Source organism: Hydra viridissima, unplaced genomic scaffold (genome assembly GCF_058129835.1).
Source record: "Hydra viridissima isolate aposymbiotic clone 2 unplaced genomic scaffold, HvirCarnegie_v1 scaffold_12, whole genome shotgun sequence".
In the NCBI taxonomy this organism is placed as follows: Eukaryota; Metazoa; Cnidaria; class Hydrozoa; order Anthoathecata; family Hydridae; genus Hydra; species Hydra viridissima.
Window position 1 is genome coordinate 2962786 of NW_028324311.1, and position 27975 is coordinate 2990760.

Below are 27975 nucleotides of genomic sequence, written 5' to 3' on the forward strand. Positions count from 1 at the left end.
CAACATTGATGTTAAACCTGTTATTAAGACCTGGATGGCTGGATTATAACCACTTGCAAGTCTTTGGCAAATCCCTTTTCCAACCTGAATATCAAATACTCAAAAAAGCCTTTGAAAAGAAACTGCCAAAAGAACTCATTCTCCAATTGCTTTATAAAAACAAAATGAAAAAATTGAATTTAAACCCTAAAGATGTGATTGATGAACTTTCAAAAAGTTATTCTGAAAACGAGTGTATAGAGTGTCAATTTTTCGAAAGTGAAGAAAACGTGCCTGACCCTTCCGAACTTGATCGAACAAAAAACAATCTGATGATCTTCGACGATTTAAGAGGAGAAAAACAAAGCATGTGTGAAAAATACTACACGCATGGAAGACACTCTAACGCAGACTGCTTTTATCTCGCTCAAAATTTTTTCGATCTTGACGGACATGCCATTAGAACCAATGCCAATTTTATTTGTCTATTCCCTCAAGACGATGGAACTGTTGGTGAAATTTATAAAAGACACGCCTCATGTGGTATGGACATAAAAGAATTTAGAAAGTTTTGTAGAGATTGCTGGTCTAAACCTCGTGGATTTGCCGTCATTTATTTATCCTCTGAAAAAGATAATGGAAAATACAGAAGAGGCCTGGATGAATTTTATTTTCTCGACAAATAAAAAGGATCTAAAAAATTTCGTCCATTTTTAAAAAATGTCAGGTACTATAATCGATGTAGATGATAAATCAAGTGTTATCACGACTAATTTTTTAGACAAAATCGTCTTTGAAAAAGGAAAAAGCTATGAAATGGCTTTTCTCGGACTTGAGACCTATAACAGTATTCCAAACATAAACAGCAAAAATAATTCAATCAAATACAGCATGAACAATGGTGCTCATTGGGAAACCGTTATCATCCCTGACGGAAGCTACGAAATTAAAGACATCAATGAGTTTATGCAAAGGTCAATTTCATCCACCATAAAAAAGGCTCAACGTGGAAGTTATATTATTGCGAATAAAATTAGCTACTCATCAAGCAACCTTCAAATTGCAGTGAATGTCAACACCTTAAAATCAACCATTAAACTTGGAGCGAATTATATAATCGACTTTAACGTGGATAACAGCATTGCTTCAGTTTTAGGGTTTACTAAAAGAAAATTAAACTCCAATTCAGAACACGAGTCAGATCATATCGCTAAAATTTTAAGCATCAATACCATTAGAATTGTTAATAACGTCATCGGATCATCCTACGTTAATGGTAAGCAATTAAACTGCATCTACTCCTTTTACCCGCAAGTTGACCCTGGTTACAAAATCATTAAAAGACCAATGCATTTAATTTATCTTCCTGTTCAAGTTCCTGAAATTTCAACCATGGTTACTCGCATCATTGATAACAATGGAGATTTGGTTGATTTTCGTGGAGAGGATGTTACAATACGAAATCATATTCGAGAAGTGAAATAAATAAATTTCTTTACTCTATAAAATGTACCAAAAGATCAGTCTCAACATTTCAAAAGGACAAGCTGACAAAACTAAAAAAGCGTTACATGATAAAACTGAAACCAGCATAAAACTCACTCATCAAGACTTGAACGGTGAACATGTTCTTGCTGTCACTCAAACCCAACTCAAACAAATTAGAAAGGTCTATGAAGCTGGAAAAGGGGTCATCCTCAAACTCAAATTGCAAATTTGAGTTTGAGGATGACCTCAAAAACAAATTGCATACAACGCAAAAGTAGAAGGAGGTTTCATCGGTGCCCTTTTACCTTTATTAGGAACTCTTGCCTCTCGTGCAGCTCCAGTACTTGCAAAAGGTTTATTAGGTGGACTTGCTTCATCTGCCGGTTCAGCTATGGTTGATTCTATCGCTGGACGAGGTGTCAATCGTACAAGCAAAGATTCAGCAACTAAAAAACCAAAAACATTTTACTTGAGTAAAGATGGAAAAGGCATAAAAATAACCAAATTTGGCTCTGGCTTATTCTTAAAACCTTGGACTGGAAATACTCAAGGCGATGGGCTCTTTGTTAAAACTGGAAAAGGACTCTTTGCTAAAACTGGAAAAGGACATGAAATAACAGGAGGTTTCATCGGTGCCCTTTTACCTTTATTAGGAACTCTTGCAACCACTCTTGTTTCCGGTTCTGGTTTACTGCTCGGTCCTAATTCACCCTTTAATAGCATACCCATTTTAGGATCCATTCTCTAATTAAACTTAAAACGAAAATAAAAAAATGATTAACGTCGAAGGAATTGTACTACCGAACAAGCCTCTTACCAACTTTCAATTAATAGATGCTGCTAAACAGTTAAAACTAAAAAACTTTCAAGGCGTTTTTGACAGAGATACATTGCCGAAAAAACCGAGAAGAAAAGAATGCGGTATTGTTAACACGGGTGAATCAAACACAGGAGGATTTCATTGGGTGTGTTGGTATAAAGACGGTGATAAGAAATTCAGCTTTGACTCTTATGCTCAGCCTCCTCTCGTCGAGCTCGTCGATTATTTGAAAAGCCCTGTTTATTTCAACAGCGAGCAAGTTCAGTTTGGTGATACTTCTTATTGTGGTCACTTGTGCCTTTACGTCTTGAAAAATTTGAATGAAGGCTCTGACTTTCAAAGCATTATCAACACCTTGTGGTGACTGCCGCCATGAACGTTTTTCGATCTCATCAACATGACGTTTACACAGAAGAAATCAACAAGGTCGCACTCAGCTCAAAAGATGATAAAAGAATTATCTTAGAAGACGGAAATCACACACTAGCCATCGGTCACTACAAAACACGGACTGTAGAATGAAGCCGCCATCTTGGTTAGCCATTAGCAAAAGTCATTAACCATCTACAACCTTTTTAAAGTCATTAACCATTTTTAAAAGGATGAACGCTTTTAAAAACTAAAAAATCATCATTATCCTCCTTCAATACTTAAAAATATGCATTTGAGACACTACTTTCATTAAAAAATTGAATAGTTGTTCATGCGTTTTTGTGCTCATGAGCCAGAACCGGCATTTCCTTATATATGATAGTATCCAAGTTTGAGATTCAGTTAATTTTCTAAAGACTCCGTTCATAACTTCTGTGCTAATAAACTGACTTAAGTCATTGTGTTTGGAAAATTCAGTTTAAAAGCAACTTCTTGCAACCTCACGTTTGTCCTATCAAGTTAATCAATTTGTTTATTACCTTGGTGGTCAACGTAGAACCTTTTTTAAAACAGATTGTGTTTTCTCCAAAGATAACTTAATCACTGTACCGACATAAATATAAGTATAGCTTTATAAAAGTAAATTAGGTTTCAGAGATTTCTGCATCAGCCAATACAAAGCTGAAAAAGCTACCGCATATTACGGAAGAGAGCACGATGAAAATATTAATTTTAACAGAAGTCTGTTTTGCGCACTCTTGCATAAAACTGAGACGTTTGAGAACCCAAGTTTATTTCAAATCTTAACAAAACTTTCTTTGGTCATGTTTACACCACCTAATCGTTTAGTAACTACATTTTTCCTGTGATGGACTTTCGATGAAAATTTGATTTCCTAACAAACGCTTTTGTTTATTTCTTATCCGCAAAACAATGTTGGGATTTTGTAATTATACAATAGTTGTTTACGGCTAAATATCAAACGTTACCATTTGAAGTGACATTGGTTTGTTTGGCTTTTGCCACAATTCGAAAGGTTGACTTTCTCGTAGCTAAAACGGATGAGTGGAAACTCACCTTAAAATTAAGGGAAAGTGGTTTTCCATTTTCAGATTTTGTGGTTTTTAAAACTAATGCGTCAATGAAACTGATACTTTCAGGGGGTTGCCTTCTGCTACTTCTAACTTTACCTCAAACTCGACCAGTCAATTCATTTCAGCTTTAAGATGTTCATCTTCATTTCTGATCACCTTTATCGCTTCCTTTTGATATTGGAGATCCAGGTGTTTATAGTAATGTGTACTAGAGGGCTTCTTATTCAACCATACTGTTTTCTTCATTAAAGTTAATTTAAGTGGAACAATAGCTGTCTGAAAAAGAGTTTGCTCGTTAACTTGGGACTCGCCATTATTTGTATCAGTATATTTTTGTTTATGTTTATGCAAACTTGGAGACACCATCAAAACCCCCTTTAAAGTGAAGTACACCTTCAAACTTTCCCCCTACTCTAAGCGAATATTCTTATTGAGTCTTGGCATTCAGTAAAAGTTAGTATCCTTGTCAGAGTATGATTAAACTTACTCTGTAGAGGAGTTGAAGCAGATGTTTTCGTCACAACTACGCCCTCAGGGTAACATTTCTGCCTTTCATTCTTAATTTCATGAACTGAAGGATAAATATCTGCATTCTGTATTATGGATAAATTTTTGATTATTTGATACTGCTCATCAGAAAGATCACACTGAATTTTTAAGTTAAAAGCATCTTTAATTTTCATTTTTATCGGAATACTAACTTCCATACTTAAACTTTGCCAGGATTTATGGTATTTTTCATGATAACGACAAAATATTTCTTAGTAGGATCTTCGGAGGCTTCTCTTATTGAAGCTAATGCTAATGCTTCAGCAGGATGTTCAGCCAACTTGGAAACCTTACTTAAACAAGATAATATTTATTATTTAAGTGAGTAAATTACTTTATGAATTGGTTTGAATTCAATTGATATAATACTGCCTTAGATCTTTGGCTTCTATCGCTTAGATCTTCGAAGTCCTTATTTTTTCTACCTGGACTGCCTTCAACGTCTTTTCTGCTAACTGTAAATTCTTTATCCAACCAGGTTCGCTCATGTTACAGAAGTCTAGAGAAGGTTCTTGAATGTTTTAGTAACTTAAATTTGAATTTACACTTAAATATTGATAGAGTTTTCTTGAGATTTATCATTTCAGGTTCATCAATAGTTTCAAGGTCCACACCCTCCAATTTACTAAACTCAAGTAGAAGAGCTTCAAGCAAAATTATTATGGTTAATTCCTAACTCTTGAATAATGGGAACTAAATGTATTCCTTTCATAATGAATGTAAGTAATGAACTATTACTCGTTATTTTGTACGCAAGTCTTATTTTTAAACGTTTAATTCGGAAGTTGAACGTCAAATCATGTAAATTTCGGTTTTTTAGGTTTGAAAATTAGCATGATGCGTTTGAGCAAAAGTTTATGATGTTGGTTGTTGAGTTGTAACAAATTTCCTCCGTAGTTCTAAGGTAGTGTGAAAATGTTTGAAAAATAGTTGGTACGAAATTTTACATTCGACTTTTTTAAAAGGTTGTATATTGAATCGGGGTAAGTTCGGGCAAATGATTTTTTTTTGTTCTGCTTTCATATATACTTATAAATGGGAAAATGTTAAAATTACCGTGGAATCTTGTAAAGTCTTTAAGTTTTTCAACCGAACTTATGATTAAAGAAATAAAAAAAATCTATATGGGGCACATTTTTTAAGATCTTAGGAATGACATCTAAAATAAAAATCCATTGTCAAAAACATTGTTTATAGTTACCAAATATCTTAAATATATGGCTTCAAATTAAATTTTGAACTGTTTTTACCCGTATCAACCTTAAAAGAGTGATACAAAGGCGAGCATTTTGTGCGCAAGTTTCGCAATAAAAAATAAATAAAACAATGTGTCTAAGGAAGCGGTGCAAATATTAGCAAATCCTTAAAAATTAACCAAAAAGCAATTAATTTCAGTTTTCTGGTAGCATTAGTTACATTATAACTCAATTTATTTTTTCCTAGTAATTGTTTTTTTTTAGGGGGTTTTTTGCCAGTTTTTTTTTAGGGGGTTTTTTGCCAGTTTTTTTTTATTATGTTAGGCATTGGTAATTAAAACTTTTTTTTGTGTGTAATACATCTTTTTGAAATAATTTTCCAAATGATTGTAAGTGAATTGTAAACTTATCAAAATGTTTTACTAATTCCAATTTAGTCCGCTTAAGTTCATAAAAATAGAGTCAATAAACGAAATTTGTAGCAGCCAAGATGAGTTTGGCTCGGTGATGTTTAGATGATAATATTCTGAATGAAAACATTGAAGATAGTGATCGAGACAATGATAGTGATCGAGGCAATGAAGAGTGTGATGAAGTAATTGGTACAGGAAGAAAAAAAAATAAAAATATTAGAAAACCAGATTGAAGATTTTCTTCAGATTCCGACATTACAGAAAAGGAAGGTAGCTCTGAATTGGAAGATATCACTGAATCTACAGAAACACATCAAAGAGTACAATTTAAAAGTGGTGAAAAAACAGCATGTTAGTGGGAATGTCACGGAGCCATTGTATTTTTTAAAATTATTTTATATCGATCAGCTAGTTGATGCAATTGTAACTGAAACAAATATGCACATAGTAAATTGAAAGAGAGTTATCGAAAAAGTCTATGTAGATAAACAGGAAAGAAATAACAACACAAGAATTCTGTGCATTCATAGCGACTATCCTTAAATTATAAATTTAGAGTGTATGCTTGTATTTATTAAAATTACTGTAGGAGAGCTGAACATCCATAATAAAAAATTGTTGGGGTGCAAAAGGTTAATTTGGTCTTTAAGTAAAATTAAAAATTTTGTTATTACATTTATTTGCTTCCCATTCATAAATAAAGCTTCATCTGTAACAAACTTCCCTTTTTTATCTGGACAGTAAAAAATAAAATAAAAAAATTAAAAAAAAAGACGTGCGCTTTTTTATCAATTCAGAAAAACAATCGTTCCCACTCTTCTACTTAAAAAAAAAAAAAAACAATAACCGCTTTTGATTAATATCAATCGAAAACTTTCTAAACTTCCTGTTTTCTCATTTCGTTATGTAAACTTTGAAACAAAAACCTCCAATAATTGGTGCCATTTCGCTATATATATACTAATAAATAATATCCAATTTATTTCTTTTTCATTTTTTAGAAATAAAATTATGCTTCTAAAACGCTAGACATCGCCTTCCTTCCATTGAAATTTTCAATAATTAGAATTTAAATATTTCTTAGGCGGGAATTAAATGTATTTTTTTCTTTTCTTTCCATTATCTACTCGTTTACAATACTTGATAACAAAACATTTGTGTTCTCTTTCGGTCGGTTGAATAAATTTTTACAAAACTAAAAATAAGTTTGCAAACAAAACAAAATTTCAACACAGAAGTACGATTAATTTGAAACTTGAAATTCACACTAAAATTAGAGCCGTCGGATATATGCTCTAAATGATTTTCAGCAACGCTAATGTATTCTTTTAAATTTTTGATAAGCTGAGCATTTTCATCATGCAAATTTAATTTAATGCCGAAAAATATGCAATCAATTCGAATTTCGACATACCGATAGCTAATTGGCAATACCTCGTAATCCAAAAACAAAATATGTTAAGCATGTTGCCTGTTAACAATTGATGCATGACTTTGAAAATCTCATCCGTTTTAATATTCACTTCTATTCAATTGTTTTAAACAAAAATGTAACTTTAGTTCGTACTTTTTTTGCATCTGAAGTGTCAATTTGCTTGTTTTACTCCCCTTCTCCCAGTCTTCTTTAACTTAAAAATAATTGTCTTTAACAAAAAGATTTTCTTACAACATTTGACAGGTAAAACTTTACTTTTGAAACAAGCTGGAAATCGATTCCTTCAAATCGGGATTGCAGTCTTCATCTTAACATTTTAAAAATTGATCCATACCCAATCCGTTATTCTGAAAATACAATAATGCTATGGAAATCAGGAAATATCCGTGCACGTGGTTACTCACCAACAAAATACGCTTTCTCTTTTGAAATCGTAAATCAAAAAACCATATTTATGCAAATAGTTGAATAGGCATACGAATTGAATGTCAAAAGTTTCTATGTATTTCTTAAATATTAAATATTAATGGTCAGGTTTTAAAACTATATTCAGCAGTTGGCAAATAAATAAAAGTTGCTATCCGAAATAAAAGTTAATGTTTCGAGTAAAACAAATTTCTACCTAGACAAAAGTGGAAAAAGCATGATCAAATGTCTCCAAATGGTATCAAAACTATCAGATATAAAAAAAAAAAAAACTTCCAAGCAATCTGAATTGCAAAAGTAATTCTTGCGCAGTACTTCTTCCATAAAACGCGTTAGTTCACTCACACAAGATAGGTAAACAGACTCCTTAGCTTTAAAAATGTTTTACATACCTGCTATACTTAGCCACCAGTAGCTATATAATATATGCATACTTAAAGCAAAGAGAAAACCTTGTTTTCTCTTGCAATTTAATTACATTATGTGTGTATATATATATATATATATATATATATATATATATATATATATATATATATATATATATATATATATATATATATATAATTTTTACATTTTTCATGATACAAGAGACACAAGCAGTTCAAAGTTCACCCAAAATGTCCTGCTTTGTTTTTTTCTTATTTTAGCATTTCATACTCAAATGATTCAAGTTGAAATCCATAGAGCTAAAAAAGATTTTGATTCACAAGTTTCAAATGAAGAAAAAGACAGCAAATTACCTAACCAATATGTAAATCTTTTTGCTTATATTAATATTTTAAAAGCTATAATTCATATGCTACACATACATACAAACCCTTACTCTTGCTCAAGTAAATAAAAGGCAAACAGATATAGGTAGCATTGCTATATAAATGTTAGCTTTTTCTTAAATCTATTTTTTAATAAAAAAAACATACAGTTGTTGTAATCTAATGTATATTTATCTATTTTATTGCATTTTAACTTACTATTAATGTGTAAAATTTTATTAACTTGCATAATTTGACTGTCATTTGCTGTTGGTATAATAAAATAGATAATATTTTGGGGATTGCAGTTAGTTTTTTTTTTATCATATATATATATATATATATATATATATATATATATATATATATATATATATATATATATATATATATATGTATGTATGTATGTATGTATGTATGTATGTATGTATGTATGTATGTATGTATGTATGTATGTATGTATGTATGTATGTATGTATGTATGTATGTATATGTATGTATGTATATATATATATGCCTTTTGCTTATAGAGTGATAGTATATTCAAAGAGCAAAATCATGCAGTTGACCTAATACCTGACAATGATACTGAGCAACTTTATTTATTTCAAAAAGAAAAAGATGAATACAATCCAGAAGTAAATTATATCAAATCAGCAAAAACTTTTACAAAAGATGTGTTACAGGATAAAATAAAATCTGATACCAATTTCGAAAATATTAGTTATGTTGACTCACAATCTGATGCAACAGGTGAAAAAACTTTTTTGTTTATTGAATCTGAAGTTGGTGATCAGTCGTTTAACATTTTACAAGATACTGCCTCAATAAATACTTTTGAAAACTCTTTGAAAAATCCTAATATTGAATCACAGACTTTAATTGAAAAAGATCTTGAAATTCATCCAACACCTTCATCATTATTATTATCTGAAAATGATGGTGAAAAGAAAAGAAAAAAAAAAAAAGAAGAAATTAAAGCAAAGCTGCATGAAGTTAAGTCAAAGTTAGCAAAAGAACAAGAAATGAGCAAGGTAAACTTGATTACTTTTACCAACTAAGTATTATTTACTTCCTACGAATCAAGTGGCTGGAAATAAGTACTTTCTAAGCACCATTACAGCTGTCATTTACTCAATATTACAGGTTTTTCTGTTTCAGAAATTCCAAAATTATTACTTTCTTTTTCATACTTCACTTTTGGGTTTAATTCCGATGTCATGTTCTTTTTTTTTTTTTGTTTAGTATACTTTATTAGTCATAGTTTCTTTTAATATCTTTCTTTTACCATCTCCTAAATGTTTGATAAAAAGCTTTTGATTAGTTTTTCTTGTTTGTCTTCTTTTCACCAGCCTTTCTTTTATTTTGTTTTATTTATTTTTTTTAGTATTTTTGGATTAATCTGAAAATTTCTAGGAATAAACTTTCAAAATTAAATGGATTTTGAACTTTGTGCAGATTTAAACTTTATTAGTTTGAAAAAATGTGTAGAGTATTTTACCTTTACTGTGTTTTTGTACTCAAATATTTTTAGCATTTAAGAAATCAAGTTCAAAATGAAGTAAATGAACGAGAAAAACTTGAGGAAAAATTTGAGCACATACAAAAGGAGCTTAGTTTACTGCATAAAGATTATTCTGAGCAACAACAGCAATATGCTGAATGTTTACGCACAATGAAAGAGGTCCAAGATGCAGTAAGTCTTTTTTTTTTTAATTAAGTTCTTGATTTACATTTTAAAATGCAGCACTTTTGGTTTTCTTAGACATTTTATTACTTTTACTTGTTACAGTATGTTGAAATAAAGACAGTCACTATTGAGAATTATAAACAAGAAGTTCTTGAGCTTCAACAACGACTTCAAACTGCTGAAGGAAATGAAAGTAAAGTATAATTTTTTTTCCTTGTGATTCTTCTGACTTCTTGTTATTTTATGATCTATTGTTATTTTATGACCTATTGTTATTTTATGATCTATTGTTATTCTATGACCTATTGTTATTTAATGACATTTTTATTTTATGACCTATTATCATATATGACAACAGGTCTTAGTTGGAAGAAAAAAAAGGGTGTTTTTTTTTGAAAAGGAGAACAATTGCATAAATTTTCATTTTTATTTTTGATTATATTGAACTCAGTTGGCTTTTTTCTTCAAAGTTCATTTTTTTAAGTAAAGTTTAGGACAAATTGATCACTCACGTCACAAAATGTTCAACTATTGAGTGGATTATTTGTATAACACAATTTTAAGTTTAACATGTTTGTTTCTACAAAGTAAAATGTTTGTTTTGACCTATTAAAGTTTATTCTATAGAAGTGATTGAAGGTCTTCGACAGGATGCTCTTAATTCGCACCTACTTTTGGAAAGGTTAAAGCAAGCTCATAAGAAAGATGTAGAACGACTGGAAGATGAGCTTGAAAAACAAAAAGTTGTGTTTCAAAATGAAACGGAAGAATTTAAAATGTATAAACAAGAAAGCAACAATGAGAAAGTGATACTTCACAGCAATATTGCACTGCTTAAAGAAGAAATAAAGGAAACAAATAGCATTCTTGAAAAAACAAAGTAAGTTTTTTTATGCTGTTACTAAAATTAAAATATGATGGATTAACATTGTTTTGATAATATAAAATTTGTAATTTTTTAAAACTTATGTTATTCTTTTAATGTAAAATTCTTGTTTTATAAAGTCCTTTAATCACATATTATAAACAAAAATCCTTTTCATTATTTTAATTTAAATAAATAATACCTTAAGTTATTTTGTTTGCATTTCAACAGATTGAATTTTTAATTTTCTTCTTTGGTGTCTATTGTGCTTCATACATTTCTAATGTTTTAGGAGCACATTAGATCGAAAGTTATCAAAGGTGAAAACTTTGAAATCTGAGACTTCTGAACTGAACAGTGAAATTACTGTATGTTTTATTTTTATTATTTATTTGATTATTATTTATTTCTTTAGATAGCACGTTAGTAAAAGATAAATACATTTTAACAAATTTCATTTGAAATGAATAGATCTATTTACAAATTATAATTTTTAATTAAACCTTATATTGTTATTGTTAAAAAGAAAGATACAGCAATATTTAAGATTGTGGATTGGCAATCATTTTTTAAGCAAAGATTGGGATTAGATGGGTAATCCTTTTGTTAAAGATTTTTTTTATTACTCTATTTATATTATACATTATATTATGCATTGTACTATGCATTATTATATGTTATACTACACATCACATTATGCATTACATTATACTTTTTTAAAGGTGTAAATATATTGCCTATCATTGAAAACCTAGCATTATGTAGTTTTATACATTTTAGATAAGTTGAGTATTATAGCGTTAATACTCAACTTATCTAAAATGTATTAGAGTATTATAGTATTAAAACTCTGTAATAGTTAATAAGGTCTATAGTATCCAAATTTAACAAATTGCTTAACAACCTATTTAATACATCCAATCAAAGTAATTAGTAGTTTTTATATATAATGTTAATATGAAATTGCATTCTTACACTTAAGTTCAGTATGTTTTCAGTAATCAATATTTTTTTTTTTTTCCTGTAATTGTGATTTGGAATGTTTTTTTGATTTACTTTGTTTTATATTTTTATTTCTTGCTTCTTATCTGATATTTAAATAAGAATAGCTTTTTCAGTTTTTCTTTACAAGTTTTTCTCTCTCTTTTTTTTTATCTTTTTGTCTGATTTCTTTGAAAATGTATTATAAACTACAATTTGTACTAAAAAAATTTTAAAAATTCTCTCAATTAACAATGAGAAATGTATGCTTTAGAAAATTTTAAAATGTTTTGTAAAATAATTGATTTCTTTTTCATTACACTTTTCTGTAAGCTTCAGCTTCATTTTTTATGATTTTCAAATTTAAATAGGAATTACTATGGAAATTTATTTGGATGTAAAATAAGGAGCTAAATTTTAACCTAAAAATCTGAAACTATAAAAGTAACAAATAGGTAAATAAATTTGTATTTGTAATCAAAAAAAGGTCCTCCTGTAAAACTCTATTTGCCACAGTAAAATGCAAATTGTAAAAAAATTTCAATCTGTGGGAAGTGTTTAAGACAAATTGTTAACTTGCGTAAGCTGATTTAAAAGAGCACTGTAACTTTGTAAAAGCATTGCAACTTTAAATGCTGAAATGCCTCTGAAAGGAAAGATTTTGATTCATAATATCTTAATTGAGGTGAATCAATCAAACTGATTTTCGCCTAATTATTCCATGATGGAATAATTAGGCGAGAATTAGTTTGATTGATTCACCTCTTTGAAGATATTATGAATCAAAATATTTAAAAAGAAAGATTTCAAACAGGATTGTAAAAACAGGTCTTTTTAAAGAAATTAAGCAATTGTCTTGAGTTAATTCCTATAGAACCCCCTCAGGTGAAAATGTATAAACTTTCAAATTTATTTTAATTTTATTATGCTTTTTTTTTTAAACTGAAATATAAAGAAAACATCAAATAATTTTATTTTAGAATCTTCATAATACACTTTCTGATAAAGTTGAGCTGATTGCTGATCTACGTAACCAGCTTTTAAAAGAAGCAGAGTTTTTAACATTAGAACGTGATTTGCGGTTAAAACGTGAAAAGGTAAGTCTAATTGTTTATTTTTTGTTTACTAGCCACCATTTTATATTTCTATTCTTAGCTACTGTTTTAAATTTCCATTTTTTGCTACTGTTTTATGTTTTCATCATTTTTCCAATTAAATCAAAACTTTTATAGGAGCTGGAACAACTACCAATTTTGTTACAAGAGAAACATAAATTTGAAGATGAAATCGATCAATGGAAGCATCAGTATGAAATGAAAAAATTGAAAATAAAGTTTCTTAAAAAAGAAATTAAAGAATTAAATGAACAAAAAGAGGTTCCTAGTTTTTTTTTTATCAATTTTTTGTCCATGAACTGTTAAATTGATAAAAGTTGATACAGCGTGCTATTTTTATTCTGTCATAAAGTATGATAAGTTTTTATGATTTGTTAATAAGTTTTTTTATTTCTTTTAGAAAGCTGAATCAATTATGTTTTTACTCCCTGAAATGCAAAAAAAAATTGATTTACTAGATGAGGAAAAGCGACAACTGGAGAAAAATATAGAGGATCATATATATAAAGAAAAAGAGAAAATAGCTCAAATAGCATTTGAAAAACAGGAAAAAGAAGAATACGCTAGAAAAAAAAAAGAAGAATGGGAAAGTAAGATGCTTGGGATTGGTGTATGTACTCATGAAAAAGACTTATCTGAAAGTGCACCTTTAAGCAACAGTTTTAACAGGTGTTTATGTAAACATTTTCAAAAAAGAAGCAGCAAACAAGCTTAAGTATCAAAAAAATAAAAATTGGTATAAAAAATTAACAATCAATTAATCAGACTTAAGTTCAATGTTAAGACATAATACGAAATACACTAATTGTCCGTAAATGAATTTTGGTAAATAATCTACCTAAATGTTAGTTGCATAAATCTTTATTTGTTTCCAAAATTACTGGAGAGCTATAGTTAGAAAATTCACTCTCAAAGGTTATAAATAATGCCTTAACCACATTTTTTATTTATTTGTAAAAACCCTCTTTTCTTAATAAGTTGTAGAAAAATAAAAATGGTATCATACAAATCTCAATAGTGTAATGAAATGTTCCACTTTTTGTGAAAAATTTATTCTGTTGCATGAGTTAGATGTCATGGCTGGAAAGAACTTAAATTGAATAGTTGTTCCCTTGGTGTACTTTTAGGCTATTGCAAATTTCTTAAAATCTTCAGTAAAAAATTTTAGTTAATGATTTTTTACAAGTTTAGCTTTAAGATATTGTCAACTAATCTTTTTATCTTTTGTCAACTGATTGAGGATACTGAGAATGGATTCTTATCTAATCCATGCTTTGTTTTAAATTGCCTGAGAGCTGCTGTTGCACATTTATTTTCTAAAAAAATAAATAAATCTCCATACATGTGCTATATATTTATTTATAAAAAAATGTGTCAAAATTCAATTGGTCAAAAATAATTGAGAAGAGTGTTTAAGTTAATTACATCTTAACTCGCATTAAGAGCAGCTTTTCTTACTTTTTAAAATCTACAAGTATTAAAATTTTTAATTTTAGACCCAGGAGTGCTCCGCTTTTAAAACCCAGACCTCCATCATCATCTTCATCAAAGTATAGGTGGTCAAATAATGGACACAGGAAACCTAAAAATGTTCAAACATTGAATACATTCCAGACTTGTAATGAAGTGAGTACCTTTCTTATTTTTCTTTCAAAATTGCTAAAATATTTTTCTTTAGGATTTGTTCAATTCCTCTGATCATTGGTAAATTTATAAATTTCCTCCGACATCTAATGCTTTATGACAGATTTCTTAAAGGAGATACTGTAATATACAATTTTTTTAAAAAATAATTTTCACACCTTTTTAAATTTGATTAAAAATATATTTCTGAGGAGGAAATAAATTTTGGAGGAGGAAATAAATTTTGGAGGAGGAAGCTTCACTTGCAAAGTTCTCAATTTTTGGTTTTTTGTTGGCATAAAACCATAAAACAATAAATTTTTCATGTTTTCATTTCAAAGTCATTATGTGACTCTTTTTGAAACTATTAATATATCAATCATATGGCAAATTTTTAGTTGAAAAGCTAATTGTGTTTCTAAATTTTGTGTGATTCTTTTTTCAAACTTCTATGTTAGTATGGCTATTCTTTTTATTGCTACTTTTGTTATAAGTATTGTTATTTGTTGATTACTTAAAATTGTTTTACTTTTCAAGGGAAGCCATACAAAGGAAAAATCTTTGCAGAGAGTTTTTGAGAATCGATATTTAACGCCAAAATATAACAACTACTTAAATGATTCTTTACAGTCGTACAAACATTTGATGACACCAAAAGCACACAGAGTAGTTAAAGAACAAAAGTCTATAACACCAAGAATATTGGTTCTAGGAAATAATGAAGAAGGAATGGGAAAGAGGTTGTTAGCTGTTGGTGATCGTGTTTTAACTAAATTAAAATGCAATTGTTGTAAGTTTTCTTCTTGTAAGTTTTCTTCTTGTAAGTTTTCTTCTTGTATAGACTTGTCACAAGTTCTGTAGTAAGTTCTGTAATATATATTTAAAATTACATGAGGTCAAGAAGGATCAACTAAATCTGTTTCAAGTACTCTTAATCTATTTTTGAACTAAATAATTTTTTTGTTCCTAACAGGTGCTTTGATTTAATCCCAATAGGTGTCTCTATGATCATTTTAAGCTCCTCAAAGATTTTTGACAAACCATGAAAATAATAGAAAACATCAGATGTTTTTTGTAAATTTACTGTATTATTGTAAAAAAAACGTCATAGCGGATTTATGTTTTTAGCTTTTTTTTTTTTTTTTTTTTTTTTAATTTATTTTTTTATAGCTTCTCATTCTGGAACTTATGAAGAGCACACAGGAACTGTAATGTTTATTGGATTTGTAGATGGTAATGATGTTGATGTTTATGTCGGATTGAGAATGGACGATGAAGGTTCGTGATAATTGTTTTGTTAAAGTTTTTTAATTCTAATAGTAAAATGCTTTTTTTCCCCCTTGTTAAACATAAAAACTGTCAGCGATGTAAATGTAAATAATTTTGAACTTCATTTCTGTGGGTTTTTTTTTAGTGGGACACACTGACGGAAAAGTTGGTGGTAAACGCTACTTTTATTGCGAACCACGTAGAGGAAGATTTGTTCGCCTTGATGACGTTCAAAAGTTTAACGATATGCAGGTACATTGTTTATAGCGTGATTGATATCGGCTGACGTGATTTATACTAATAGGCGTATTTGAAGTCAAATATGCATATAAGTATAAATGTAGTTGTAATTGATGATTATGTTTTTTATTTACAACTATTTTATACTTTTTCATTTAGTACACTTGGCCATCGTCTTTCAACTCAAGTTAGTTTGTGATCACTACGTATCCTTTTTTAATTCTAAATATGTAGTTGGTGGATGTATTTTTTTTTTTTTTTAATCTTAGCTATTTGAGAACTTTGTGATTTTACTAGACTTAGAGCATGTGTCAGCTAAAAGAATACCATGAGGTTTTATTCAGAAATAGAGAAAATTAGGTTTTAAAAAAGTAGTGGTAAACATTTCTTTTAAACGCTCTTCTCTTGTTCATTATAAGAAATATTTTAAAATTATTTATTGAAATTAAATTTCCAACTTATCTTCAATATAATTGTAGGTTAAATTCGCCTCGAATTATTGATATTTATAAATTTTAAAAGAAAATTTTTACGCGATAAAGTTGTAATTTATCTGCAGTTTTGTAAAAGTATTACGGTAAACTTTTATATACAAAGTTTGTACAGTTGAAAATATTTTTAATAAAATTCAATTCAAAAAGTTATGAAGTTTATGGTTTTAAGGAAGTAATGATTTTGTTTGCTCATGCATGATTTCCTGAAGCAGCATAACATACTTCAATCCTAAATTCAACAGAAGAGTTTACGATTAAAGTACGTTACACTCTGGTTCAACATGTTTCTACTTGGTGCATTTCTTTACTATATTTGGAATAAACAATTTTTATTGTTATTGTTATTATTATTATCATTATTATTATTATCACTATTATTATTATTACTATTATTATTATTATTATTATTATTATTACTATTATTATTATTATTATTATTATTATTATTATTATTATCACTATTATTATTATTACTATTATTATTATTATTACTATTATTATTATTATTATTATTATTATTATTATTATTATTATTATTATTATTATTATTATTATTATTATTATTATTATTTATATTATTATTATTATTATTACTATTATTATTATTATTATTATTATTATTATTATTATTATTATTATTAGTATCATTATTATTATTCTCTGATTGGAGAAGGGTGTTTTATTTTTTTAGAAATGTAAAGATTCAAGATCCCTATCTTCTAATTGATCCTCTGTTAGTTAGCACCTTAAATTTTCGACTTCTTAATTTCCCATTGAAAACTCATCAGATTTTCTGTATAAAAATCCACAACTCTTCTGATTTAGCACCCATTTCTTTTAGGTGCTCCGCAATTTAAAATCGGAAAAGCAAAATTCACAATTTAAGATTTCTTTTTGATTCAAAAAGAAAAAAAGTTGTTTGTTTTATTATTTTGTATAAAAATTCGGATTATCATCCGAAACAAAGTTCTGATGCACTTTTTGTTATTTATATATTTATACTATTTCTATCATTATATTATTAATGTATTTATGTTACTATATTATTTAGTAGCATCTCTCACTGACAAGTCGCTCGCTATAGCCCGTCTCCTTTTATAGACCACCACTTAATTTTAAAAACTCAAGAAAATGTTTTTATATAGACCACCACGTTATTTTTTAAAATCAAGGTGTGGTCCGTAATAGGAGACGCCCTGTAGAGTACGACTCTCCACTTCTGCATGTTTAACGCAAAGAAACATTTGAAACTATTTTGATGTCGTCATTGAACGTTTCACTGAAATTTATAAAATGCACGAACCCCGTTTCCTTTGAAATGTGCAAGTGCTTTGCTTTACTGGGTAATCTATTTGCAAAATAGAGCGGAAAAGGTTTTTTCCAAACGGTAATTTAAGAATGTTTTGAAAAAGAGGAAAAGAATATAAGTAATGTAAGCAGATCTCAAAAGGTATTGTTTCCTCTGCAGGTTTTTTCTTCTTGGAATGTCAAATAAGAAAAAGGAAAAAAAAAAAAGAGAAAGGACTGCAATTTTAGAATTATTTTTCTCAGTTTTTTCTAAGAAGGAGAGAAGACAAAGCATACTTGTGGTGTGAAACTCTTTCGTATATTAACATATGGTCGAGAGCAAATAACATCGCTTTATTAAAAGTTTTTTGCTTAAATCCTTTGAATTGGATATTTGAGTATTTAATTGTTTTTCCTTCATTTAGGAATTGTTGAATTCGCTGACGTAAGTAAAATGCTTACTCGGCAAAACCGAAGAGATTTTGTTATTTTTCAAATTTAAATTTTAGAAAAAATACTCCCGTCCATAAACTATAATAATTATAATAATTACGAACAAACTAAAAAATTCCATCATAATTGTAATAACACATAAAAATTAAAAAAACACTGATCTTCTTTAATATTTCCAATTAACACATCTCTGAGCGACCCACATTAAATAGTTCTGTAAAGTTGCCATGGAAATCGATGTAATTTCAAATGCTAAATAAGTTGAAGGAAGTAAATACATCTTGTTGCAAAACATTCCAGTTAACATATGTTTTTTGTGCCGCCATGTCCTCCACCTTGCTAAATAAAAAAAGGTAATGAAAAAAAAAAAAAAAAGTAAACGATAAAAAATGTTTTGTTTTTTTACAATGTTGTAGTTTAAAAAAACGTAAGAACTTTTATCTTTTTTTACGTGTTTCCCTTTCTAGTTTGTTCTCTGTCTACACTAAACCAACAACAAAAGATTTCAAAATTCGAAAATTAAAAACGAACAGCAAAAGTTATCGCTAAAATCGACGCTGTGTTAGAAAAAACTGACGCAAAAAAAAAAAAAAAAAAAAACTTCATCGGGAAGAACTTATCCAAGAAGAACTTCACAGAGAAACACAACTACAATCAAGAGACCGTAAAAGCTCTTTTTAATGGCGTCAAGATCGTTACTCTTCACAATCTTTGCGATAAACTCAATCCATATTATTTTGGGTTCTAACATAACAACCTTCGAGAAACCCTGTAAAGTAACTACAATAGATGGAAAAAATCATTTCTTCACTTTTCTATTAATTACTATTTTTGTCACTGCCATTATCGGTAATAGCTTTGCGATAATGGTAATTATTCTATCGCCGACTCTGCGTCGACAAAAGACGAACACATATGTTGTGTCTCTCGCAATAAGCGACTTGGCGGTGGTGTTATTTACCGTTCCGATCCGTATCGACAAATACATCCACAATGGAAACTTTTGTTTTGACCTTATGGTTTGTCAACTTCAAAGCATTACAGACGTTATTACAAATGTCGCTTCAGTTACGCATTTGTTCGTTATTGCTATAGACCGATTCTTATCAATAGCTAAACCGTTTTTCTATCACACTTTAAATAAGAATGTAGCTTTAATTTCTGTGTTATATATATGGGCGTACGCAATCGTGTGGGCTTCTCTAGGTGCATTTAATTGGCAAAATCCGAAAAACTCAACTTTTAGCATAAATAAATACGGAAATGACTCGGTTTGTATAAACGACAACAGCGTTTATTTTTTTTGCTTATACTCTATTGCAACAATTCTACCGCTGATCATTATGGCCGTTCTCTACACGATAATAATGAAAATTGCGCTAAAGCAGGTTCGAACGATTGCAACGTTAGTCCCAGCTGATTTACAAGATGCAACCAAGGTGATGGGAGAAAGGAGAAGAAGAGAAATAAAAATTACTAAAACGCTAGCCATTGTTTACGGAGCGTTCGTTATATCCTGGTTGCCAGCTACCATTATAGCAATATCGTCTATTTTATGCCCTAAATGTTATCAAAGTTTTCTTCAAGACTACAAGAAAGCGTTCAACATTATAATAGCAATTTTCGTAGAAACTCTTCCTCCTGTAAATTCTTGCATAAACCCGTTCATTTATATAATTTTTAACGAACAGTTCCGGAAAGCAACCAAAGTCCTAATTTTTAAAATCCTGAAACAACCTTACCTCGAGGAACATACGTTGCGAACTTTCAGCAAAAGAAACCAGACTAGTTAATCATTTCCACCTAGGAATTGTGCAAGTAAAATAACTTTTTATCCTTCCACAGTAAAACACGCATTTAATGTAAAAAGACTTAGTAAAACATAAGCGACGTTTTTAACATAGTCTTGTTAAGTCCTTGTAATCAAATGTTATATCCATATTGCTGTATACATTCTGCAAAGCCTTTAAGACATCACGCTCTATCATGTCAACTTGATTAGGAGGACAGTACTCGTCTTCAGCAGACCTACAACAAAAATGGGGATACATCTACGTAAAAAAATAAATTTAAACACATAATTCCTAATGCTAAGTCAATAAACTTATAGCTACCTTGCAATAGTTATTAAAGATGGTGGCGGTAGATGCTTAAGAAGCAAAACCATTTCTTGAACGAGATTATCTATTTTTTCTTCAGAACTTACATGATGAGGTAGTTCCGTGGTCAAGCCAGCTACGTGTACCTAATTAAAACATTTCAAATCGATAAAAAAAAAGCTTTTACATCAAAACAGACAAAAATTATAAATCCTTGATTCAAAATTTATGAAAATGATTGAACTTCTCACTAAATCCCAATCAATATTTTCACCAGACTTCCGAATTTTTAGTTGTCTTAAAAATGTGAGGATTTCTTCGTTTTCGAGTGTCTCTTCGATCTCACTGTTAGCAGCAAATTTTTTAATAACGTCTTCAAGTTGTTGAAGTTTGATTTGTGTTTTGGCAACAAACGTAACTAGATCTTCCTATAAAAAAACATAATCAACATAATTAGTCATAATCTTCATAATTAAGTAATGGTAAAACCAAATATAAACCAAACTTAATCAACAGTTAAGTAATGATAATACTATGTACAGTTGAATTCACGTAATTCGAACTCCTGTAATTCGAACAAATTCTACGGTCAAGATTTACTGGTAAACACTGAACTCCTATAATTCGAAAACTCATGTAATTCGAACCTATTTTGTGACTCATAGAGGAATCGAATTACGTAAGTTAAACTGATTTAAGCATTAACAGCTGCTAAGCAATTATATTAACAGGATTTTTAACACAATAAATATGGTTCAAGATATTAGAAGCCATTCAAAAAACTATTTGCATATTCTTATATACCTTAAATATACAGCTAATTCCTTATTACTTTTAAATATAACTTATAAAGTTTGATAAACAAACATTTAAATGCTACTAAATGGTAAATTAAATTTATAATATTTAATTATCAGTAATAAGTAGCATTTTTACGATTCTCTTATTGGTTACTTCGTAGTAATTTTTTTTCATTACGGGAAACAAAAAATTAAAGTTGTTGTTTTAGAGTAAAATTAATCTTTTAATTTTTTAATTGAAATTTTTTTTTACTTAACTCAAGCTTTTTTTTTTTCACTTTAACATCGAGCCATCAACTCAAGCTCTGCTGAAATTAATCTTAAGGCAACTCAAAAAAAAAAACAGCTTGAAGGACCTTCATTAAAAAACAAAATGGTAAAAAAAAAACTTACTGTTGAGCCCTTCTCTTTTGGGAATGAGACTTTGTAGATGTGCTTTAATTTTGAATATTCTTCCTGTGTAGAAAAGTATGGAAAAGATCGATTTATTTTCATCTTCATTATCATCTTTAAACTTGTTTAGAAACTGGATGAAGTATAAATTTTTTTAAAATTTTGTATTCTGTATGTATTCTAATAAATAGAAAAAAAACTAAACCGAAATCTTTTTTCGTTATTGTTTCATTGGTAAAAAACTAAAAATTTCTATTCTCAAATATGAGTGCGTCTAAATTTATGAAAAACACTGTAGTTCCAATTGATGCATCGCTACAAAACTAAGGAATCTTCTGAAATGAGCATAGCACTATTCTTGGTTAAACAGCATTTAGTTGAAGTTGAATCAAATTATAGTAGTTGATTTTCCAAACACTTTTTGACAGACCTAATAGTTGCCCCCTCCCTCTCTCCTCTCCATTTCATCATCTGCACAACACCATTTTATTTACAAGTAAATTTAAAGTATTCATCAAACATTCTTATCCCATTAAAATTTGTAAGATAAAAATTACTGACCTCAGTATAGTCTTTCAAAAAAGGGTTCATAACAGAAAAATAATCCAGATCGATATCTAATATATATTTTTCGTCATCTATTGGTATCAATTCATTACTATGATTAAGAGAATTATCAAGTTTAACTTTCTTGGCACCATCATTTAAAAACTCTAATCTGGAATGAAGAGAGCTAGATTTGTCTTTGCAATTTTGGAGAATTTCATAATGTAAATCAGAGACTTTGCATACTTGCAAAACAACGGTCTTTGAATTATCCAATTGTTCAGAGCAAGCATAAAGACCATCTTCAAGAAAATAATCTTCAGTACATGTTACCCTAAAGTATGTAAGATTTTAGAAATTTATTGATAGAATAAGTGTCACTTTTAAAATCAGCACTGAGCATATCTCAATTAGTCTTAAACAGTTCAATTACTAAAACCCATTTTAAATTTATTTTTTAATTTCAATGCTAATTCAAATAGAAATTTATTTAAAAACATTTTTTTAATTTTAAGTATTCTTTAACTAAAAAAGTGAAACAAAAATATTTGAGAATTAGAAAGGTAATTAAGTTTTCTAATACTTATTGAATCTACATATAAAAATAAATGACAGAAGTTTCTAGATGAAACTTAAATTTAAACAAAAATGGGTTTTGGTTAACAAAAATATTTTTTTTATTTATGTTAATATACTAACAGAAAATTTGAATAAACAATTGCAAAAATAGTGGCATAATAACCTTCTTTAGAAAACCAGAAGAATGTGAGTATTAAAAAGGAAAACAAAAAGATTTAAAAAACCTTAAACTTTTGCTGTTTTTTTCCTCACCAACAGCAAAAGATGATTTGCAATTGGGAATTTGTTCTGCCCATGGTGGTTTCAGCCAAATTAGTTTCTCTAAATGCCCGCTATACATCAAAGGTAATATCCAGTCTGCTATTTCAAGATTATTGTACAGTTTTTCTTTATTAAAGCAATCTTGAGCAACCAAATTTTTGGGGAATCCTAGATCAGGATGAGAGTCCAAATGTATCATTTTTAACTTTGTAAAAGGAAGTTTTTTACTGGCAATAAAACGATGTATGTATTGCAATACCTCCTGATGGTATTCACAAATAACAACTGGAACTGTTTGTTTTGGCATCTTTTATACTGAAACCAGTTTGTGTCTGATGTTTCTTGGTAAAATAATAAAAATACTCATTTAATAAAATATGTAAAACTTTTATTTACCAGTTCATTACAAACTCAATACCCAAATACTTCAAATCATCTCTCAAATGTTTTTCTAATTCAATTTCAAGTACCACACATACAATTATCATACCAGTGATATACCTTGCTTGATGCAAGGTATATCACAAAAATGCATAATACAAGAATCCTCAAACAAATTTAAGAATATCAAATCCAAGATCCCTTAAATAAATTTACTTTAGCATCTTTTACAGCAGCTAATATTTAGTTCATAAGTATATTGCTCACTCTTATGGCTAGTTTAAATTTTTAGCAAGAAATGACTTTTTCAGTTATTTGTATTGACAAACTACACACTCTACAACAATTATCACCTTTCCTAAACTACCACATGGAACGACTTCTCAATTTACATGCACAAATGCTAAAGTATACTACAAGGAGAGCATGTTTCAAACAAGATCCTGCTCATTGATATTTTCTGTTAGAAATTATCTTTTACATTTTGTTTATAGGCAATGACAGGTTCAACCTTTAACCTACTAACACAAACATATGTAATAATTATTGAACTGTGGTATTGCATTATGCTTCATATGACAATTAAACAAGTTTGGGGTTTAAACAAAGATGAGAAATTAGAAAAACAAAAAACAAAAAACAAAACAAAAAAAGACTAAAAGGAAAGATTATAATTGATAAAATAAATATTTTACTTAAAAATAATTTATTACAAAATCCTAAGATTAACATAACTAACTGAATTCCTTTTAAAAATGAATTTTAAAAGAATATTTATGACAAATGCCTTTTAAAATTGAATCAAATTTAAAAATATTCAAGTAGAAACGAACATTATAAGATGTTTACAATGATTAAATTGAACGAGAAAAATGCAGGTTATATGAAAAAATTGAATTTGGAAAGACTCTCTTGAACCTTTTGTAAAAAAAAAATGAAACTTTGATAAAAAATTTCAGACTTTGTTTCCTATTTTCTACTAATAAATTAAATAACTTTTTTTAAAACAAAAACAATATCATTCAGAACAAAGAAATTGTTATGCAGATCCCCTTCACATAAATATGGCAGACGGGTAAATTTAATTACTTCAAACCCAGCAGCTTTAAAAATATCATCATGTAGGCTTTGAATTTGAGCTTCAATTGTCCTACCTTTTATCTGCAATGATTCAGATGGCGGTCCAAAGCTTGGTCCTACAAATAAATACAAATTAATCAAATATTTAAATAATACTAACAGTAAAAAAAATATTAAAAATTTATAAATCCTTACCTTTTTCATAGCACGGACTGTAAGGTAGCACAATTGCAAGAACAATAACACCATCTGGTTGTAAGGAATAATGGATCTCCTTCAGAAGTTTTATTGGTTCATCAATACGATCCAAAAGATTCAATGCTGTTATAATGGAGTACTTCTCCTTCTCTTGCCATTTGTCAATATCAAGAATCCTGAAAAAATTAATTCTTAATTAACAGTTCAAAAAAATGTGAACAGCTTTTCACATACATTATTTTAATTGAAGGAACATTAACAAATTCTAATTTTTAATGAAAAATATTAAAAGTTGTCTTCTACCATAAAATTTCAACTATTTATTTTCATTTTAGAAATATTACTGAAAATGTATTAAAAAATTACTGAGAATGTATTTATAATCAGAAATACAAAAAACTAAAACTAATGTAATATGAAAAAATGGCAGCTCAGAAATTCCTAAAATCCAATGCTTACATAAAACCCTTTTCTTTCAGCCTCCATTGCATAGTTGGAGATTGTTCTGTTGCATACTTTTTATTAAAACGATGCAATATCTTTTCTGTAACTTTCCCATCTCCAGCTCCAAGGTCAAGCAGCGTTTCTGCATGCCATGTATTACTCACATTTAATAGAGTCAGGAACTGTTTATCAGAAAATACAAACATTGATCCTCTATTTAAAAGTCTTAAACAAGAGAGAAATAACAAAAAGCCATAAAAAAATGAACATGAATTTTAATGGTGAATTTTAAATAAACATAAATTAAAAACAAATGACAAAATATTTTCCAAACTTAATGCATTACATTTGGAATAAGCTTTGTTGTTTATTTTTTAACCTCTACCTGAAAAATGGAAAATTAAAAACTCCAGCTTTTTTTTTCCAAAAATTTACTAATTTTTCACAGCTTAACTATTGAAATATATTCTTTTTCCAACCATGTTTTATTGTATTTAAATGAGAAATCAGAATTTTATTTACTCTGTAAGTTAGTGTAAGTTAGTAATAACCAAAGTAAATTTTATTAGGAAAAACCTTAGATCTTGCTGATTGAGGTGTTTTCAGAATATGCTGTTTAATGCAAAAGACAAAAAATCAAAGATTTTTTAGCTTAAAACTTTATTTTAAATGTGCTGAAATAAAAAAACTAATCGCTCTTCCTCAATCAAATCAATAAATTCCTAAAACATTTCTTCCTTCAAACTTCCCCTTTAATTTTGTTGAAAATCTGCATCGGTTAGATTTAACTTTAAAATATCCAATCAAAATTTTAAATCGATACATTAACTTGATAAAAAGTTATTGTAAAAATGTTAAAAGAGTTTTATTAATTTGAAATTAATAATGCAGATTTGTCAAAAGACAGATTGCATTTTGCCAAAGGGGTTGATAATGCTATTTCAATTTAGAATGATATCTTCGACTCAATAAAACAAGTGGAAAAAAAAAAGGAACTATTTACATAGTGTTAAATACTTAGCATACAGAATAAACGCATTCACAATCTGAAACTGACCAAAGTGCTTTAAAATATAAATATGATTAATAAGCAATTAGATTTAGCAATCAAAAAGTGACAGTTGCATAACAGTAACAAAGGTTAAAATATTTGAGAAGTAGCAAAACAAAAATTATCTTCAGTTAGTGATTGAATATTTAAACAGATTATATAAGAAAAACATAATCTTTAGTAGAGAAAGCCTTTAATGAACAAAAAGAAATTTTGAGCTAAAGAGCTAATCTTATGGTTGCTAATTAAAATAAAGTTAAAATTTCATTAATATAAATTACACTGAGAAAAAAAATTCTGCCTAAAAAATCAGGAGATACAACTAAATTAAAAACAACTGAATTTTTTATCTTAGTAAAGAATATTCAAGAATGTGTCCAGATGTAAAGGAACATAAATATGTTGATATTGATTACTTGAAATAAAGAAAATAGTGTAGCTATTCTAGCTTTTTTTATGAACTACCATTGAAAGCATTCACCACTGTCACAACTTAATGAACTCAAATGTCCTCCTGATGCACATTTAAAACATATTTGTTTTATAACATTTTATTACAGGTTAATATATTTCAGAACAGAGTTAGATTTTAATAATAAAAGACAGAGAGAGATCTCAGTAAATGGCTGGTTTAGGAAAACAAAACAATGCTTGTTTTAATGTCAAAGGAGCTTTTTAATGCTTTGCAGTTCTGATGCCTGAAGACAGAACAATTCTCAAAATTGTCATTTTGAATTGGAAAAATAGAGAAAACTGCAGGATTTAACCTCATTGAGGTATGAAACCTTACTGAACCCATTAATTTCAAATCTTTTTGCACTACAACTAATTAAATTAACAAAATACAAAATAAAGAGCTAAAATACAGGTAACAGAATTTTAAAGGAACTTTAGTTGAAAAATTTTAATGCATTCAACTTTTTAAAGTTAATTTTCATCTTTCAGAAAAAAATTTTAAAGTATTTTTAGTAATAAACTTACCCATTTACAGTTGTCATTGACATAAACCAACCTAAAAATGTTCGTGCAAAGCTATGAAATACTTGTGTAAAGATATAATCAGATTTTTTGTAGCAATTCTCTAAAAATTGCTCAGTTCCAGCATCAAAACTATGTTTTTCAAACTTTGATGCCACATTTGAGGAAAGAAACTCTGTGTTGATGTTGTACCACTAATAATAAAAAATAAATTCAAAGTTTCTGTGAACTATGGTTAAAAAATGTTTCTTACATTTCATATAAATTACAGCTTTTTGCTTACAATAAATTATACTTTAATTTATAAGTAATTGTTAATTCATCAACTATACTAACTTTAATGATTGTCATTACTGGTATATGAAACACTAATGAACTACTAATCCATGATAAAAAAAAAAAATTCAAAATAGAAATGTCAAAAATTCTAACTGTGTGAAATAAAACTATATAATTTTATACTTGTGAATAATCCACAGGTTGGTTTCTTTCAGCAAGCTTTCCTAAATAGTTACGAACCAAAGGATTTCTTGCATAAAGAGCCATTTTTAAAAGTGTGTTCGATATAAAGGTATTTTGAGGTGCTCAAGTGTTAAGTGTCAATACCTAAATATATAAAAG

At 28.5% G+C, this 27975-nt stretch overlaps 4 protein-coding genes and 1 pseudogene across 7 annotated transcripts; 2 read left to right on the top strand and 3 right to left on the bottom strand.

The window, feature by feature from the left end:
* Positions 1-3864: 3864 nt before the first annotated feature.
* On the bottom strand, positions 3865-5014 carry LOC149880766 (uncharacterized; annotated as a pseudogene).
* A 2734-nt stretch (positions 5015-7748) lies between these two features.
* Positions 7749-16958, top strand: LOC145193820 (uncharacterized). 3 transcript variants are annotated; one of them, XM_090068051.1, is made up of 15 exons: positions 7749-8126; positions 8423-8526; positions 9058-9561; positions 10062-10223; positions 10320-10410; positions 10845-11097; positions 11375-11450; positions 13044-13160; positions 13296-13439; positions 13579-13847; positions 14675-14804; positions 15339-15591; positions 15972-16079; positions 16216-16322; positions 16470-16958. In XM_090068051.1, the coding sequence occupies exons 2-15, from the start codon at positions 8437-8439 to the stop codon at positions 16500-16502; spliced, it is 2337 nt and encodes a 778-aa protein (XP_089924177.1). In that variant the 5' UTR covers positions 7749-8126; positions 8423-8436; the 3' UTR covers positions 16503-16958. The 3 variants fall into 3 exon arrangements, with proteins under 3 accessions (XP_089924177.1, XP_089924176.1, XP_089924178.1); XM_090068050.1 differs by having other exon boundaries at positions 15339-15606; positions 16470-16638; XM_090068052.1 differs by having other exon boundaries at positions 15432-15606; positions 16470-16638.
* A 1947-nt stretch (positions 16959-18905) lies between these two features.
* On the top strand, positions 18906-22040 carry LOC145194542 (dopamine receptor D1.L-like). Its single transcript, XM_090068055.1, has one exon. The coding sequence runs from the start codon at positions 19225-19227 to the stop codon at positions 20335-20337; it is 1113 nt and encodes a 370-aa protein (XP_089924181.1). The 5' UTR covers positions 18906-19224; the 3' UTR covers positions 20338-22040.
* Positions 20401-27967, bottom strand: LOC145194540 (UPF0489 protein C5orf22 homolog). Of its 2 annotated transcripts, XM_090068053.1 has the most exons (11): positions 27817-27967; positions 27358-27548; positions 25341-25550; positions 24879-25057; positions 24758-24799; positions 23186-23563; positions 22398-22716; positions 21837-21899; positions 20895-21071; positions 20659-20789; positions 20401-20572 (listed from the first exon to the last, which is right to left on the bottom strand). In XM_090068053.1, the coding sequence occupies exons 6-11, from the start codon at positions 23527-23529 to the stop codon at positions 20440-20442; spliced, it is 1167 nt and encodes a 388-aa protein (XP_089924179.1). In that variant the 5' UTR covers positions 23530-23563; positions 24758-24799; positions 24879-25057; positions 25341-25550; positions 27358-27548; positions 27817-27967; the 3' UTR covers positions 20401-20439. The 2 variants fall into 2 exon arrangements, with proteins under 2 accessions (XP_089924179.1, XP_089924180.1); XM_090068054.1 differs by lacking the exons at positions 24758-24799; positions 24879-25057; positions 25341-25550; positions 27358-27548; positions 27817-27967 and having other exon boundaries at positions 23186-24127.
* Positions 24485-27900, bottom strand: LOC149880767 (protein-L-histidine N-pros-methyltransferase-like). The gene is made up of 5 exons (XM_090068057.1): positions 27817-27900; positions 27358-27548; positions 25341-25550; positions 24879-25057; positions 24485-24799 (listed from the first exon to the last, which is right to left on the bottom strand). The coding sequence occupies exons 1-5, from the start codon at positions 27898-27900 to the stop codon at positions 24591-24593; spliced, it is 873 nt and encodes a 290-aa protein (XP_089924183.1). The 3' UTR covers positions 24485-24590.
* Positions 27968-27975: the final 8 nt, after the last annotated feature.